Source organism: Ornithodoros turicata, chromosome 9 (genome assembly GCF_037126465.1).
Source record: "Ornithodoros turicata isolate Travis chromosome 9, ASM3712646v1, whole genome shotgun sequence".
NCBI lineage: Eukaryota > Metazoa > Arthropoda > Arachnida > Ixodida > Argasidae > Ornithodoros > Ornithodoros turicata.
The window spans coordinates 11,974,925-11,993,687 of record NC_088209.1 but is presented as its reverse complement, the minus strand read 5'-3'; the positions used below and the strand labels follow the sequence as shown (position 1 = coordinate 11,993,687).

The following is an 18,763-nucleotide window of genomic DNA, read 5'->3' as shown; positions in this document are numbered from 1 at the left end:
ATAAATACAATCATACTTTGGCTACACAACAGTTGCGGGAGTGTTTCATTCTGCTGGTCAACACCTTACACTCATTTCAAAATCACTCTACATAATAATAATAATAACTCTACATGTCCCTTCTCCCACCAGCATCTACAGAATCTGGATATAGAGCTGCTGGGACTCACATGGTACAGATGTCGGGGTGGAAACACGAGAGTATGATGTACCGGTTACCACTGTAGTCTAGCAGTGTCTTGAGCACTATGTCCATATATTCGTTGAGGTCGAAGTTGCCATCCATTTCCCATGTGCCATCCTGGAAAGCATAAAGTCGTGGACTCATCATATTGATGCGGTTCCTTTAAAAGCGCTAAGCGAAGTTAGTGAATTAATTATAGAAATGTCGAGAAGAAAAAAGTATTACAAAGCAAGTAACTTGAAGGTAACTTACTAGTACTTTTCCAAAGTAACTTAGGAACTTTTAAAGTTCGTTTCCATTACCTGTAACTTCGTTAGTAACTTAGTTACATTTAGGGCCTGACTTTTTCGGGTTTTATTTTTGGCCAAATTCGGGGGGTAAATATCGGGTGATATTTTTCATTCGAAAATTCGGGTGTATTCGAGTTAAATCCCGTTACGGCATATTCTGTCGTCAGGAATTCGGGTGTATTCGGGTGATTTTTTTTTCATTTAATAAAAATTTGTCTTAACATGGAACTAATGTTTAGCAATGTTATCAAACTTTATTTTAATCCACGCTTATGAGTGTGCCACGCGACCCGGATGTTTTCGGGTAGATTCGGGTTAAACCCGAATTTTACAGATATCGTTCGGGGGGTAAATATCGGGCGGATACGGGTTTAACCCTAAAAAGTCAGGCCCTAGTTACATTTTGCACAAAACAACTTATCTTTTAAACAGGTTCCTTTTATCGAGTGACTTCCTCAACTCTCCTCAAATATTCTCTGGTAGAAAATATTCATTTTGCCCTTCAGTTTTCCAGCTTTCCACGAAGCTGACAAAAATCAATGCTTAAAAACAACTTTATTTTGTTGAGCTGGGTCAACACCACCTAGATACAGAAAGCTTGTGCATTGCCTCCTCTCTCTCTTTCAATTAAGAGTCAGAATTCGTCTGCTACTGCAATTCACCGTTCTGTGAATTCGAGAACCCGCAAATGATTGCAGCTTACCTGAAACCTGCAGACCTGAATATTTAGACTAAATGTGCGAGACACTTTCCAGAAAATTACTTTTCAGAAAGATTGAGACAGTTTTGCGCTTTATTTCCAAGTTTTCCCATTTAGTAAGCGGGGACGTTCAATCACAACTCGCAGACGACGGTGGTTCTTCTCCATGGCCATGACGGCTGAAAGCAAGTTCGTGATTGGCTACGGCCGCTGAACACGCGATCCTGATTGGCTGATTCTTACTTGTTACGTCAAGTCGACGAGCGCGCAGGCTTTCTGTATCTAGGTGGTGTTGGCTGGGTTGGCACGCTACATTATTAGGGGCTTAACTTTGTTTTGTAAACTGGCGTATGATAAGTAAAAGTCAGACTTCTAGAATGTTCTGTCAGTTTTGGAAGTAATACCGTATTTACCTGAACATTTGACAGAACTCGTGTACTGAACGCTCCCCCAACTTGCTAAATGCTGGCATTTTTTTGTTACACGCACATGAAATGCGCCCAGATTTTAGAAGTGTCTAAAAAATCGCAGTGAGCATATCACGTGAGCACAGCTGCTTGAACCGCACAGTCAACGAGTGATGAACTGCAATGAACAATAGAGGAGCTCGCTGTGAATATCTCTGAATAAAAATGGGGTTAAGTGTGCCCTAAGTGTAGAGTTCAAATTTTCCCTCAGGTAACTGAACACACCCCCCTCAATAGCATTTTTAGGCAGGTAGGTATTTTTTATTTTTTGACACAAAAATATACAAATAAAATTTTACAACAGCACTACAAGGACGCGCATCTTTGATAAAAAAATGTGTGTCTTACATTAGGTTAAATACTGTATGATGCTAAGCAACCTGCAACATTATTCACTATACTTCACTGCCAAAAATATATACGGTATAGCAGGCTAATCATTCTTAGCTAACACTGAAACTGAAATTTTAAAGCAGCAGCCCGGATTATGAAAATGCAGTCAGCTATTTACTGCGGTGGAATGTTTAATCACTGCAAAGTATCGCTCAGAAAATATGAATGCAGCATACTCAAGATCCTACATCCCACATGGGTGAAGCATGTGTCCCTTGATTTATACAGCTTACGTGTATAGTATGTTTCAAATAATATTTGTTTTCCTAGTGCTACGCAGTAATGTTTCTAAAACCCACGTCAACAGTTTCCCCATTTATTTGCACAGCAAGTTCCAAACTAGATTCCTCAGGCATACAGTTAGAGGGTAGGTTTTAAATTTGTCCAAATACTATGCAGCTTTGTTTTTGAAGCAACACAAGCAGCCCACAACAACAACAACAAAGAAGCTTTTTGTAAAAGGAAAAAGGAAACGACACTTAGGAGTGCAAGAAAACATGCAGTGTGCCTCAAGGTATGAAACAGAAGAACCCTTTCAACCTGTTTCGGACAAAGGACTGCACCTTTAGACTGGTATAACACCTACGCATACTCACGTGAAGCTGCATGGGGCACTTGATTTCAACATTGAAACCAACAGATGGATCAACAGCTTCCAGTACGTGCTGGAGCGTGGGGAATGGTTGGTTTTCATCTTGGTCGTCTTCGTGGAAGTCGTAGCTGTGGGCCTCTGATGGTGCAAGTTTCAGATGCTGAAGCTGGGCAACGGAGAGGTCTCTCACAGCCAGCTTCAGTTTTTCGTCCTCATGAAGTGGAGATTTTCGCTGTGTCACAAGGATTTGTAGTGAGGTAGGGATCAGAAAACACTGGCCAATTCTTTCTTATATAGTTCTCATAGGCACTGCATGTGCAAAGTCTTTCAACTAAGCACTAAGCCAAATTCTTTTTATAAGTGAATTTGAGAGGCAGCACTTTTGCTACACCTTCCACGCCCGTTTTGCATCAGTACGGAAGCGAATGATTGGAGATAAGACCTGCCTATTGTACTTTGTAGTAGAGCTGCCGACTGCATCACATAATCGTTATGATTACAAATTAGAGAGCTATTAGAGATTATGTACAAATATTCATGTCTAAAAACCACAAGGTTCTATTGAACAAAATCTTGCATATGGTACCTAAATGTAACTCAAAATGGAATGCAATGCTAATCTCAAAACCAATCATCAGCTATAGACTGCAGCTGAAATTTGTTGCTATAGCCACTGCTATTCTTATGGGTTTTGGTCATAAAGTGAATTTTCATATTAACGAACACCAGGTGTTACGAGCCGTACCATGCCCTTCACATAAGCTTGGGAAAGTAGAAAATTACGTAGGCTGGCAACGGGATACGAATAATGAAGGCATTTTAAAAGAATGTATAGCACTTTGTTTGCAAAAGTCTTATAAATATGTTTGCTTAGTGCAATTCTCAATCTGATGCATATCCGCTTCTTCATTCTGGCAATCAGCTCTGTTCGTTTGCGCTTCTGACATGATTGATAAATGCCGTACGACTGCAGTAGGTCACTATGACCATACTGTCAAGAACAGTGCTCTTTTAAGCACATCAGATAAGGGCATCATGAGTTACCGCAAAAGAGAATTTTGGTCGTTACAGGTCAGGAGTACCGCTGGTTCAGTGACCAACAGTCAGAGTAACAAGGGTAAAGCACATGTGTTCAACCCCAGTTACGGTGAAAAAAAGATATACGGTCATTGTCATATAAATGAAATGTCATATCAACCAGCACGAGTTACAAGCAGAGGCCATTGGGAGGGAACAGTTCATGAGAAAAAAGGACATAAAGAAGGGATGCCGTATTAATGAATGTCATATTAACGAGGCTCAACTGTACACCTTTAAGTGTATAATCAAGGCAAGTCAATCAAGCAATGAGAGCCATAAACAACGAGAGCCATGTTTACCTTCTTCATATGAATGCATATGTAGTAGTCATGGTAAATGACAGGAACTTTGTCCCTTGAAAGTTGCACGTCAAGCTCCACCATGTCGGCACCCTTGAGTCAAATAGAGCACACACAGTGTATGCAGGCAACACTCACAGCTAGTCATTCCAAACTTACGTGTCGTGCAGCATAATTGAAAGAGGCAATCGTATTCTCTAGCACATTTTCGACCCTGTAAGAGAAGTTATAGCAATCAAGGTACATGAAGCCATGAAATAGTCAAAACCTACGTCGCAAAATATGTACATAACTAAATGTCACAAAGTATGTATGTAACTAAATATCTCAGACCTACTGAGAAAAGAACATGTATTCCTGATCAATCCATTTCGCGCCGTCTAAGAGAAGATTAGTATCTTCCCTTATCTGCTGTGCAACACTGGCAATCTATAGCATGCAATATTGCACATTTGGTGCTAGGGATTGTCACCTGCTGATGGTCGTTACTTGAGCTGCAGATTACAATGCCAACAGGAACACTATATAGGATAACATTGGATACCAATCACAACTGCCACACTGCTGACTTATGAGTAGACCCTGAAGTTTTAGGGTTAAACCCGTTTTTCCCCGAATTTGCACCCCGAATCAAGGTCCACCTGTTTTGGGTTAAACCCGATTTCTACCCGCAAAACTGCACCTAAGCTATGCACCTGAAGGTAAAGACATACTAATTTTTCACAAAATACATGGTTGACCTCTACTTCTGATACTTCTGACACTCTGGATGAGCGCTAGAACGAATGTTTAAGCTGCAATAAAACCTGATTTCTCCCCGAATTCAGTCTGATGATAATTTTTACACCCGAATTTGCATGCATTTTTTACATTAAGTTATTGACCTGATTTTCAGCCCCCGAATTTGGAAAATAATAAAACCCGAAAACTTCAGGGTCTACTTATGAGGGATGTTGTCCAAACAGGTGCAAGATGTTACTTTTACTCGGGGAATGTATGAACCCCCGAAATGTCAATTTTATACGTTGTTACTTCTACATGTGGCACGTATGAACCCCGAAATGTCAATTTTATATGTTGTTACTTATACTCGGGGCACGTATGAAGCCCAAAATGTAAATTTTATACTCATTTTCATTGTTGTGTATACAGATCTGAACTCTACATCCAAATCAAATGCCAACTCCCAGCCTCTGGACCAATTTCAGCTGCAAGATGGCACTACCACTCTGGTACCACTGCCACCAAATTTTGCACCAATGCATTTATACAATGACTTTTGGCCTCAAACTGGCTGTTAAAATATTCTACAGTTGTTAAAAATATTCAGTACTTCATCCCAGTTCTTTATGACAGACACATAACTAGTTACAACAATAAAAGGATCTTCGATAAATTTAACTTGCTAACCTTAGCTCGTCATGGGATACATTTTCAAATTTCAGATCCACATTTTTGCCCAGACACTGTGTAGGATAACTACGGCCCTCGCAAATTCCGCGATTTTCCATGGCAAGGAGACAATGGCTGCTTGAGACGGGAAACACTTTATTTTCACGGTCCGTCATCACGTAGAGTGGTCACCGAGCACGTGACTCGTGGCGTACACTCGTGGCGTACGACACGGCACAGCTCAAGCATGCATGAGCAGGGCGCAAGCTGAGAAGAAAGGAACAAAGAAAAAAGGCACGGGGCCTTTTCCACGTCACGCAGGGATCGTGTCGGCTGTCTCTTAGTGTTTGGGAAAATTTGATTGTGCACCTATCATACACCGCAGAGCGAGAATATTTTGCGTGGCGACTCCTGGTGGACAGCATCACAGATGAGGTGGAATTTCGAGCCACGTTACGTGTCACCTCTCATTGCTGCTGAAAAGGAACACTGAGGTGGCCTCAAATAATTTGTTGTACATCGTTATTAGTGTATTGTTTGTTTTTGGCTGCAGCACGTTCTGCAACAAATAAAATGAGCCCCTGCAAAAGAACGTCAAGTGCAGGTGACGCCTCCAGTCTCTAAGAAATCTTCCACTCCTGGAAATACAGTTACATTTCTTCAGAGTGAACGCCTTTTTAACGAAGATACCACCAAAAACACATTTTTTTTCACAGTCGCGTCCGAGCCCTATAGGACATGGTGGACGACTTCTTTAAAGGAGCAATAAACAAGTATACGAGGCACACTTTTTTAAGTGCATCGTGATACGTTGCCGACGGTGAACGTTTGGAAGAAACTGTCGCAAGAAAGTAAATAATGGCTCCAAACCGACCGAATATTCGCTGCACTCTTTCGCCCTCATGCCCCGCCCTGCGACGTCCTGGCGACAATAAAGACGCATCATTTTGACGTCGCGCATCATCAACCATTCAAAATACAGGGCGCTTATACATTTAATTTAGTTGTAATATCGAGAAGTGAGGTCAATTTCAAACATATTCCCACTTGTGAAATCCAAGATAGCCAGTTCACACCGTACCAAAAACCCTCAATATTCTATTACATATGCGCACTATGTTTTCAGTGCTATATTGCTCCGTGATGTTCCTGCAACTGGTTCCTTCGCGAGCTGCAGCTTGTCTTAGTGGGGTCCGTCACTGGCTAGGGGAGTGAAATCTTCCACACCTCTAGCGCCTAGAATTCGGTGTTGCTATACGTTTTCGAACATGGCGACGTGACCCGGTTCCAAGGATAAGGAGAAGCTCACGCGGATTATGCTCTTTGAATGGCATTGTTTCGTGTTAAGGATGCTCGCTAGAAGCAAAATAATTTTATATTTGGATATCGTGAGCTACGTACATTCTTTCATGGAGCATAATAATCTCTGTTCTGTTCTCATAGTTATTATTCGATTACCTCTCTAAGTGTTTTGCTTGCGTACAGTACTTTTTAACATACTATTAACGTATATCACATAATCCATTTTTCATTGTAGCTTATGATGTTGTTGTTTCTTCATGCATAAACTTCGTTGTATGTCATATTATTATCTCACATTATCACGGCGTTGTATTTTCACAATTTTTCGCTATTTTTCTGTACTAAATGTGATTACATAATACTCGTGATGCTGTTTAATATTGTAACCCACTCCCCCATGTAATGTCCCCAAGGGACCTTTGGAGGTATTCTGAAATAAATAATTAAATAAATAAGAATGGGAGAATGTTCGTCAACCCGTTTTGTGCCCCATTAACAAAGTGACCTTTACTATAAATTTCTTTCGCGGTCCCCTGAGTTTCGTTGTAAAGGTGTTCGAGTGTAGTGCATAGGAGAAAAAGAAGGAGGGTACGTCGTGATGTCAACCTATCCCCCTGGCAGTCGTGTAATTTCTAACGTTGACCGGCGCAGCTTCAGTGGGTCTAATGGAAAAGGGACTTGCGGATGTCACTGCGAAGGGCTGGCTAATAAATGGCTACTTTCCAAGTGTGTTTTTGTGAGTCTGATTGCGCAGTGACACCATACTGCACAGAGAAAATATTTCATTTAGTAGCTCCTGGCGGACAGCTTTGAGAATGAAACAGGGCCTTGGAGTCCCCGTTACAAGTCGCCTTATACTAAGGGTTGCCACTACAAGCTTTGGAAGGTGGTTGCACAAGTGAAACAGAACACCAGATACCACTGCATGCTGACCAAATGGTCTGCCCAACCATGAAAATTGTCCCGGAGCACTCACTTATCCGTCCTTCTGGCATTGCCAGCTCCACGATGTCCAACGTCAAGTGTGCGATTGGTCTTCTTCCAGAAGCGAGTGAATGTTTGCCGGCAGGAACAGCTGTACCCATTTAGGGGCTTCACGACCAGGTACGACACTAGAATAAGGCGTGCATCACTGTAGAAACTGCATTGTGTTCATAACATTTTAATTCATTTTTGCTCACATTTAACAGCGTTTGTTAGCACTTATTACTTTTTGGTGCATTCCAAATCCCTTGGCGGTCAATGTTTCAAGGGAGCGGGGCAAACAAATTTATGCCTATGGGCACACAGGGCCTTGTTCTGGGGTTAAAACCAGGCAAAAACTGATTTAAAGACTACAGTTAGTCAGTTCTGAAGCACAGGTCTAGTGAAGTTTGTCTACACAGAGGGTGGTGCTTCCACATAAACGACAGTGAAAATTCCAAGAGCCAAATGAGGCCAGCACGCCTGCACCGAAATAAAACTGAGTTACAACTTACAACTTGTTCAGTGATGCTACCCCAAAAATGCACGTTGGAGCGCCCAAATATTCATTTTTGGAGTACATGCTTTGGCAGCTATACTGTCATGCCTTTGCTTGGATTGGCATAACCTGAAACGTGGCCATTTGCATTCCAGGGGACATGTGTCCACATGGTCACCGCTGTGTTGCAATTGCCGTTTTAAATAAAATAACGCGGGATTATGCGTGAAGCCGGTTGTTTTCAGCACATTTGTTTCCCTTCAGTCTGTGCTGGAGCTTGGTTACAGTGTCTACCTTTGCCAGCATGAAAAAAAATATACACACATAAGAAAAAACGGTGGGCTAGAAGCACTTCACACGAATTTCCCGGTGCAACAAAGCCTCGCTTTTTCTAGTGTTCTACCACTGCTGCCTGCAATCTTCTTAGCTGCTCGTTACTGAGCAGTCTGGCACACAAATTTTGATCGGGATGACGCAGGAAATCTCATTTGGCATAAAATGTCACATTTGGAGCAATAGTACAGCTCCCGTCAACCTGAATAATAACACAGAAAAAAAAAATGTTATCTCGTTCCTGAGTGAGATTACAGCAAGCCTTGGGGACACGAGGAAATTTTAGTTGAAAAAAAAAAAAATTATTCTGTTAGTGTAACGCAAGGATTTTGTTCATTTAACATTCTCCCAGTGCCTCCAGGGTGACGGTTACCGCGTTTGGAAACGAGACCGAATTTTTTCCAGTGTTATTATTAATACCTCTGTCAGACGGGCACATATACGGCCTTAACGGTCACGGCCGTAAATGCATACTGTCATTAACTTCCTGCCAGACGGTCAGCAATAAGGCCTTTGGGACAAAACTGAGGTAGAAGGGCAACGGCGTTCCCGCAAGACCGTTCACGGCGTTCCATCGAAACTGCCCAAGCCTCGTCACCAAGCATACCATAAACAGGATTTAGCACATTATATTCGATAGTGCTTTATATTCGATATGCTAATTCAATTTGAAATAAAATGCTTTTTACCCGACGTAATGTTGTCATCTTTTTTTTTTCGTCTTTTTCTGGCGTTTTTGCAATTTGCTTCACTTTTTATCCCACCTGTACAAGTGCTACGTTTGTAGTTACACCCTCGAACCACTGCACACGGCATTGCACCGTGTCGTCTGCATCCAAAAAGTCAGACGCCACTCAAAAAAATATCCAAAGCACTTAAAAGCAAATATAGTTTGCTGTTGTATTTTGAAAATACCAACAAAACGTTGTTTTCGTGTACTTTCAGTAAGAAAAAACATGATTTCGCTACATTACATTCAACGTTCACAGACTTGTTTATCGACTTGGACATCATCGACAAAATGCCTTCACGGATACCGTCTGGCAGCTGCCCAGAGCTTGGGGCCGTATGTAACTTACGGCCATTCCTTAGTGCCGTAACTTTAAGGGCCGTATATGTGCCCGTCTGACAGAGGTATAAGGTTGACTGGAGCTGTACGTGCCGTCACAGTATTTTCGCACGCACCTTTCAACTGGCCAACCGGTTGATGCCTGTTTCCCGTTATGGGCACCGTGAATGTGCCTGCAGCTTCAGTAAGGTTTCCTGGCAAGATGTAACTGAACCCGATGTGCTCGGGTATGGTTTCGTCCACCTTGTGGATGTAGTAGTCCACCATATATGCCTGATGGAAGACGGAAACGGCAACATAATGACACAAGTAAGGCAATACTGTATAGTAAGGCAAACACCCTCCATAGTAAGGCAAGCACCGTGCAGTGCAGCCCACCACACAAAGACAGCGTCCCAATGTCAATGTGGTCAGCCTGTTTTTATTAGGCTCTTATAGAGAAAACAATTTTGGTTATCGATACTGAGCGTACATTCGCAGATGCACTCTACACACTGTCGCAAAGGCCTACTGCTTGAAAGCAGAAATGTAAAAAAGGAAACTGGCATGCCTTGCACACATTAGCAAACGGTCCACCCGATGATAATGCTTTCAAGACAGACATTACAACAGTGTATGTGCCTGTTTCAGAATGAAAAAGTCGTGTCGCAAAATGAGAGCCACAGAGGAACAAACAACCCCTGAAGAGAAGTCTGCACTGCAATCAAAACTTTGTGAAAATTACAATGCAATCCAGACGTCGCCTTCTTTGTTGCGGGGTTGCTCGGATGATATCCAACCGAAGACCAAAGGAGCAAGTCGTGCTGTAATACTCCAGAGGATCACCTCCAATGCCTTGGGCCAGACCCAATTCATCTGGCAGGAATCTCTGTGCAATGTCTTCCGAAGAAGAGCGGGGAAGGGTCGTACTGTAATGGAGGGTGGTACTTGGGGACCGGTGCGTGGGGGCAACACTGGCTGGTTTGGTGTGGTCGGCGTCGGGTGCCCGGGGGTGTCAGTCTCGTTTGCTGTCCAACGTTAGTGGGAGGAAGGACTTACCGTCAGATATCCCTACAACCAGCCTGAAACAACAAATTGAGGAAAGCTGCGTGTTAAAAGACTGAGAGAACTCGACAGTCAAAGCAGGTGCTGGGAGTCACCAGAGTACTGGAGGTACCATGTTTCCCAGATCATCCAACTGTGTTGTTGCACATGCAGAATGCCCTCGTAAATGCGCAGATCACAAGCAAAGTCACAATGTGGACGCAGTGTATTTTCACTGCCTCGTTTGTGCCGTCCTGTTGCTGCAGGAATGCTTCTCAATACAGAAAACACACAGCGACGTCACTACAACCATGGCGGTACCGAATTCGTGAATCCTGTGCAGACGTACAGTGCAAAGGAGACACGCCACAGTGGTTGGGGAATGTGGGAAGCGGTTGAATTCATGGGCTCAATAGTTAACAAATTTGTGACGGGGAGCCAGGATGAGAAAATAATTCGCAGTACCGCAGTACGTCGACCCTACACCAGGCGTCCTACGGGTCTTCCCGCCTTGAAGTTCCGGGGAAAAGTTAACAAAGGGTATCACAACTGGGCGGCAAGTAGAGCCTGAAGTTTTCAGGAAATATTTTTTCTAAATTCGGAGAGTAAAAATTGGGGAAATAAACATGTGCTCTAAATTCTAGGGGTGTGCGAATATTCGATTTCTCGAATTCGAATCGAATATCAAACGCTCGAACTATTCGATTCGCGAATCGAATATCCAATATTCGATTTTTCGAATATTCGGCTATTCCACGAATATAAACGACACAACCCGAAAGTGGGCTTCACCTGATGCTTCCGTGCATGAGGTGAAGCCTGCTTTACGAAATTGCCCTTGCTGCAGGACCAACACAGGCGGGGCGGTGTTTAGTTTAAGATAACGTTATCCAAACTTTGTTTTGTTGACATCGTGCATCGGAGTGCATGTCTCTTGTGACAGTTAATGCCAGAAAAATTACACTAAAGCCATGGGCCACAAAATGGAAACTTTTAGTGCGAAAGTCACATATTGTAAATTTTGCACGAATATTCGATATTCGATTCGGTATTCGGAATTTTCCCCCCATTCGATTCGATATTCGATTCGACTTAAAATATTCGGGTTCGCACACCCCTACTAAATTCATGCAAATTCAGGTGGAAAAAACTTCCAGTACGCTAAATTCGGTGAGAAATTGGGCTCAGTTACTCGAGCTAACTGAACTGGCTCGGTACAAATGGTGATGTAACTGCATTTGCTGCCAAACAAGTTATATCCCTGTCAGACAGGCGCACATACTGTCCTCATCTTCTTGCCAGACAGACAGCAATATGGCCTTTGCGACAAAACTGAGATAGAAGGGCAACAATGTTCCCACAAGACAGTTTACAGCTTCTATCGAAACTGCCCAAGCACCAAGTGTCATAAGCAGGATTTCGCACATTTAATTCAATTGAAAATAAAATGTTTTTTATGCGACGTAATGTTCTGTCTTTTTTTTTCTGTGTTTTTCTGATGCATCTTACATGCATGCATCTTTGCATGTAACTTACGGCCATTTCTTAATGCCGTAAACTTACAGGCCGTATATATACCCGTCTGACAGAGGTATTAGTGTGCATTCCTACAGAGGTCCCAGTGAGGGCAATTTGCTGGGTAAAAATTGGGTTAAACCCTACAACTTCAGGCTCTAGTAGTAACCCATTGCAGTAGTCTTTCTTTTGAGCCCTTCTGACTCAGAGGGCTGCGGTTAGGAGGTCCATACTCTGCTGGTATCTGGGTCCTCGTGAAATTGCTCTGTCTCCCATCATTCCCGTTATCGCATTGCGCAGGTACAATGGGTGCTCAATAGCTATTCTGCAAGTCCTACGTTGGCCGATCTGCGTCGCAGCGTGCTTGAACCCATACTTGTCGGTTGGGGGATCCCAACTTACAAGGAGCTCGAATCGCGGGATATCGCCATTCCCGCAGGACTCACGAAGGCTGGATTATTATTTCCGCTCACAACGGAGAACTAACACTTTGTGAGGCAATGCAGCGTAACATTGCAATAAACCGCGGACATAAGTTGCCTCAGCATCCTAGGTGAAATTTGGTACATATTTCGTTCTCGTATTGTTCTGTCATTGGTTCATATATTTTGGGGAACTTTAAATTTGCACACAAAAAAATAAAAAGTGCACGTAAATTTTAGAGAAGATGACTACTTTCAGGGGTAACTTCATAAGTTACAAATGCTTCTAAAAATCAGTACTGAAAATAAATTGTACTCATTTATTAAGTTGCTTCCTTAAATTTTTTAATTTCTTTTTTATTCTTAGGGGTCAGGAAAATTCAAGAGATTAGCCTGGCTTGTTTTGGTTTGGTTTGGCACATAGAAATGATGACATATCATATTTTAGACACCAGCAAAGCCAGAGAGAAGTAGCGTGTGTGTGTGTTTTGAGGAGTGTTAACCCTCTCCCAAAATCGTACCTTTGATAGCACATTTCAGAGAGGAAAACGAAGCCCATGTCACATTCACTTTGTGTAAATGTTGCAGCTTTACATGAACTTTAGTGGACGAATGTGAGGAAAGTGCTCCAAAAGTAAGATTTCCTCCAACACAACGTGCAGCAATGGGATTGCTGACCAATAGGCTCAAATAAGCTTGCGTGTTTCGCAGAATTAAGCTAAAATTCATACTGGATGCGTAAAATGCTTTTTGTTTCCTACTACACAGCAATTTGCAATTCCTACTACCCAGCATTATGAAAAAAAGAAAAAATCAATTTCAAGCTGAGCATGTATGAAATGGCTGATAGGTAAATTCACATGACAAAATGTGATGAAAATTCAATAAACATTGGACGTTTTCTCTCTTCCGCGCAACCTTAATTATCAAAACAAACTGCCAGAAAATGAGTAACTCAGTGACTTCAAATGTAATGTACGTACTGCTTTATATGCCCTTAACAGAGGACAATATGCATATCACAGCCACCCCTCGATTTATGAAGGGCCGGCACTTCTCAAAATCGGTCACAAAGTGAGGGATTTATAAATGGAGGTTTGGAATGACTGGAAACACTGGGATGATAGGAAATGCACTGCGACATACGACAATGCATTCATTTTCGACGCATTTCACACATTCACTGAGTAATTAGCGCACTTTTTTCCCTCCCCTAAAAAAAACAAAATCTAAAAAGTTGGGTGCATGCAAATTACGTGGGAACATTACCTGCCTGATTTTCAAACCATGCGATACTCCCAAAATTTTAGTATACCGGTCACGGGCTGATATTGACAGAGTCGATATGACAATATCACTGAAATGTACAAGTGCCAACCAGGCAATGGGCGATGGCCGGTAGGTAAAACACCCTCTGTCATTCATATATTTCATTCATTTATTTCATCCCATTCATCCTATTTCATCCTATCGGTAAAAGATAGCAGTACCACAACACTTCTATAATGATGCTAGATGCTGCTGGAAGTCGCCACAGCGCTTCCCAATGAGGGCATGGTACAAATCAGTGATGGCCACTAACTACTTCTACAGTAGTTTAACTATAACTACTTTGCAATGGAGTAGTTTAACTAGTAGGTCAACTACTTTTCAGGGGAGTGGTTAAAGCTACTTCTTTAACTACTGCAATGTATTTTAACTACATCTATAACTAATTAACGTTGTCCATCAACACCAATCTCTTGTAGTGTTCTTGGACACCTAAATATGAATCACAAGCAACGATAAGCTTTGGCTCAAGCCATTGGTACGATCGCCAGATACAACACTTGTGGCAGGATTCTTTCTGTGCTTACGTGATAAACTAAGTTGCAGAATTTTTTCACAGCAAATGAGGCTTCAGTGAAGATTTAGTACATATGCACGACACAATTGCTCTGCACCTTCGTTCTCATCAAACAAGTAGCTCAAGGTAAAAGTGGGAATCGCAACTGTGCTGTAATGCCTGCGGCAAAGTCGGAAGTATTTGGTGCCTAACTACCATAGTAACTACCGTAACCTAACTACCGGAGTTAACTACTTAAAACATAGTTTAACTAGTAGTTGCCATCGTCAAGTAGTTGATAACTACTTTTTAACTACAATCAGGTAGTTTAAATAGTAGTTTAACTACATGTAGTTAAGTACCGGCCATCACTGGTAAAATCATGCGGTAAGCAGAACCCAGTTGCTGAAAGGTGTTGAGTAGGTAACTGCGTGCGGAACTGTGGCTGCGTAAATCATGCTTTTCATCACTTCCATTACCAAAATAGTGGTGCTCAAATTAAACACGGTACTTCGTAATAGTGTCCTGCATAATAATTTCTCCTATGTCGATCTTATGGTTGTCAGCGTCTACGCGGTTAGGTACGTACACAAGAAACAAGTTTGAAACGGCAAGGCGCAATTTTGTGCTTCAACAAATTGGACTATTCATTAACTATAACTACTTTGCAATGAAGTAGTTTAACTAGTAGTTCAACTACTTTTCAGGGGAGTGGTGAGACGTGCATGCAAAATGCACTATGTATCCAGTAAAGTAATTTAGCAAAGAGGTCACAAATCTTGGTTGACATTCACGAGATCAACGAAATGGGAGCATTTCCTTAAAATCGGCAAATGCATACATTCACTCATCCGGAATCAGGCCCCCAAAAAAGATTGATTGATTGATTGATTGATGTGTTTAATGGCACAAAGGCAAAAAAGAGTTTACAAATGCAACCTAGATAATATGCAACGCAAGTGGTTAAATACTTACAATAGATTCAGCTCTCATGACCTGGCTCTGACAGACAACAAATTCATCTTCACTGTAGAGATGGCCAAACTGTTCCTGTTGCCTGAATTCATACCCTTCTTCCTTCATTACCTGGTATAATAAAGAATGAATGATCAGATTCGACTGCAGCGGACAAATGCAACGAAGAGCATGGTGAAGACCTGCACCTTGAGATTTAAAAATTGTAACTAGGTTTTACTCCAATATCCATGGAGAGCCCTTATAAGTACCTATCTGCGCCCCTACGAGCCGTCACAAGCCCTTACGAGCTGTTTATAACTACTTCAAGTTTTTATGTGCTCTTACGACTACAGGTGTGTGCGGATGTGGAAATATTTGCGGAATCCACGTGGTCATTCGCGCAACACCTTGGTTAGCGGATGAGAATGTAACGTTCTGAAATCTGCACAGATAAAATGCAAATAAAATGGCACCGCTCCGCCGTACAGGCCGATATCTGCAAATAAATGTTCATGCACCTTCCCACGGCCCCTAGGGTGAGCCGTAATTCGGAGCACGCAGTGCATCGAAAACGGTGTCCGAACATGCTACCCACTGCACTGCTAGTGTTGGACAACTGTAGATGGAATAACGTTCCAGAGAGAGTTTGTATACTCAAACGTAAAAATGTTTGTGGCGTGATAGTCTCAATGAAAAAAATGGCTAGGAAGCAAGCGAGCTGGTGAAGATGATACATAATGTAAAAACCCCGAGACTAGGGAACACAAAGGGACAGACACGTGTTGTGTCTGTCCCTTCGTGTTCCCTAGTCTCGGGGTTTTTACATTATGCATGATAGTCTCGCCGCGCGGATTCTTTTCCTACGAACACAATGGTGGAGGATCTGTAAGTCTACTCGATATCTCAGCGAATGTACCTATTGCAACTAGCGCGGTTGTCGCCGCACATACACGGATACTGTCAATGTTGTCCGCATCCACTCTACTCGAGAGGCCCCACCGAGTCTGTGGGTGCGTCAAAACCACAAAAAAGTGCTGTACATATTCAAAGGGACGGTCATATCCGTTCGGGTCGATTTTGGAACTACAGTGCCATTTTATACCTCCTAAGGAATACTACGGGTGCGCAGACATATCATAGTGTTATGAGGCACTTGGACGGCTCGTTGTCTTCAGAGTGCTGCCCTCTCGCTCCTCAGCGAAGTCACGCCGCCGGAGCCCCTGTAACTGTTGAGGCAATGCTGATCTTCAAAATTTGTTTATTTAATACGCAAGCACTTTTCAGTTGAAAAAAAGTTCCGAGATAGATTGTCGCCTGATGCCGTACGTAATAGTATCGGTTTACGGATGCAACCGTCCCTTTAATGGGATCGAGATTCTACCGTAATATGGTGGAATTGGGATGTGACAGTACACAGGAAACAGCAGTTTTCCATAATTTACTGAAGCAACTCGGGAAGCTGAAATTTTTTTGACGCTCCCCATGTCGATGACAAGTTCTCGAGACTCCCGTAACGGTGGTATTTTTCGCAAAGGTGAACAAATATGGTAATTGGGTAACCCAACGTGGATGATAAGACATATCTTGTAATATAAAGCCTAGGCTCACCAATATCATTATTCGCAGCCTCTACTTCTGCGAAATAAGTCAAAAGCGCCGGTAGAACAACAACAATATTCCCGGTGTCTGCAGCGGCAGTGTCACCGGGGGTAAACCATAACTCAAACAGATGACAGAGCAGTGTCCCTTAAAGTTCCCATGCTAATCTGCGCCATGCGCTTGGTGGCACGTGCATCTTTTTAAAATCACCTATTGGCACAGGAAGTTAAGGGTGAACTGCATGGCACAAAAAACTGTCCGAAAACTGTCCGAACCGAAATCGGGACCAAACTTTTTTCTGTGCATTACCGCGTGCTACCGAAATGCACCCCGAATTTTGGTCGAAGACTTCTGGCCTTGGGGAACATTGCCTTTCAACCATCCAGGTCAATGAGATAATCCCTGTATTCATAGGGGTAGAAGTCGCACACACGGCAACAGTAAACCCGATTGCTACGTCATTGTTGCTATGGTTCTCCTTCCGGCTGGATAGCCATTGGATGCTTGCTACTTTTTCGGTTGGCGTCACTTCCCATTTTGGAGGAGGAGAAATCTGGCTTGGCCAGATTGGGCCGAATTCGGCACGGAATTCCGTACTCCGAAAAAAGTCCAGTCCCGAATTTCGGTTCGGAAAGAATTCGGACGCTTTTCGGGCCCTGCAGTTCACGCTTTATTCCTCCGATCAGACCGATGCAAAACAGGACTTCGTACCGCTATTTCAATGATGGGCCACTTTACACATTCGAAGTCTGAAATGTTGCTTTGCTGCTCACTGTCTTCGGAGACCACCAGTGCCTGAAGAAAATTTTAAAAAAATAAAAAATTATGATGCAAAATTACGCACAAAGAGCATGGCAGAAACTGAGTTTGAACGCCCACCTCGGAACACCTGTGGGCTATATCGATCGGCGTGATGCGAAAGGAGAGGGGAACACTTCGGTATTTCTTCTTCCACAGGACAACGGCCTTTCCGAAAAACTTAAACTGAACCGCAGTTTCAGAGGTGAGCCAGCCAGATTCGACCTTCTCTTCACCATCTGGAAAGGAGATAAGAAGATGGGACAAAGGTACTACTATAGGGGGTATGTCTGAGGCCTGCAGTGGCAAGCCCTATCCTTACCATAGTTTGCAAAAATGTCGATAGATGCATTCTTGTCCACGTTTGGACATATCGTCCGTGGGTGGATGACACTCTCCCACCGACGCACTATTACTCTGCCGCAGTCGAGGATGACTCCTATCAGGTAACGGAACTCCACTGTACTTAGAAGTGGTGCCATCACGTTCAATGTCCAGATTTTCCTGAGGAAACAAAGGAGGTACAGTGCTGGACACAAGTTTACGGAGCATGCTGAAACGCAATCCTTCCTCACTGTAGCACGCTAGCAGTGAATGGGACTGTACGGACTAACAGAAACTCGGTAGACAACCCAGACACCCGTTTGCAAGTCCACATGCTACCATTCGCTGCCAGCTTGTCACTCTGAGGGAGGAATGTGCCGAAGCGTGTTCCGTAGACCTTTGTCCGTCACTGTACCAGTGCTGTGCAGTGTGTGTGTACCAGTACGTTACAGTGACGCACGTTACCAGGCGCACTGCGCAGACACCAACGCTGCTAAGTGTCAGCCTCAGGGTCTGAGACAGTGTCCGAGACATGCCTGAGACTTGGGCAACTAAGGCAAGTATTTCGTCGTGGGCCAAAAAAGGAGAGGTTAGCTGATACGAGCTGGACTGCCCACGTGCTGCGACCTATTTATAAACTCAGCAGCCAACACTCCACAGTCCTGTCGTCAGCGAAGGCTGTGCATCCACACGTTACGGTTAAGTCTGACGGCAGCTGCACTAGATCCTTCCTCTCC

The 18,763-nt window shown here is 43.1% G+C and overlaps 1 protein-coding gene across 5 annotated transcripts in view; it reads right to left on the bottom strand.

Annotated features, from left to right (window-relative positions):
* The window catches only part of LOC135368106 (glycerophosphocholine phosphodiesterase GPCPD1-like), a 52,033-nt gene that overhangs the window by 10,139 nt on the left and 23,131 nt on the right, over nt 1–18,763 (bottom strand). For all 5 annotated transcript variants that reach the window (XM_064601187.1, XM_064601189.1, XM_064601185.1 and 2 more), the window contains 10 exons: nt 18,025–18,206; nt 17,784–17,941; nt 17,616–17,699; nt 15,324–15,434; nt 9,680–9,836; nt 7,676–7,811; nt 4,165–4,219; nt 4,006–4,098; nt 2,631–2,858; nt 171–301 (listed from right to left, as the gene is read on the bottom strand). In XM_064601187.1, the coding sequence (XP_064457257.1) occupies nt 171–301; nt 2,631–2,858; nt 4,006–4,098; nt 4,165–4,219; nt 7,676–7,811; nt 9,680–9,836; nt 15,324–15,434; nt 17,616–17,699; nt 17,784–17,941; nt 18,025–18,206 (1,335 nt within the window). The remainder of the gene's footprint in view (nt 1–170; nt 302–2,630; nt 2,859–4,005; nt 4,099–4,164; nt 4,220–7,675; nt 7,812–9,679; nt 9,837–15,323; nt 15,435–17,615; nt 17,700–17,783; nt 17,942–18,024; nt 18,207–18,763) is intronic.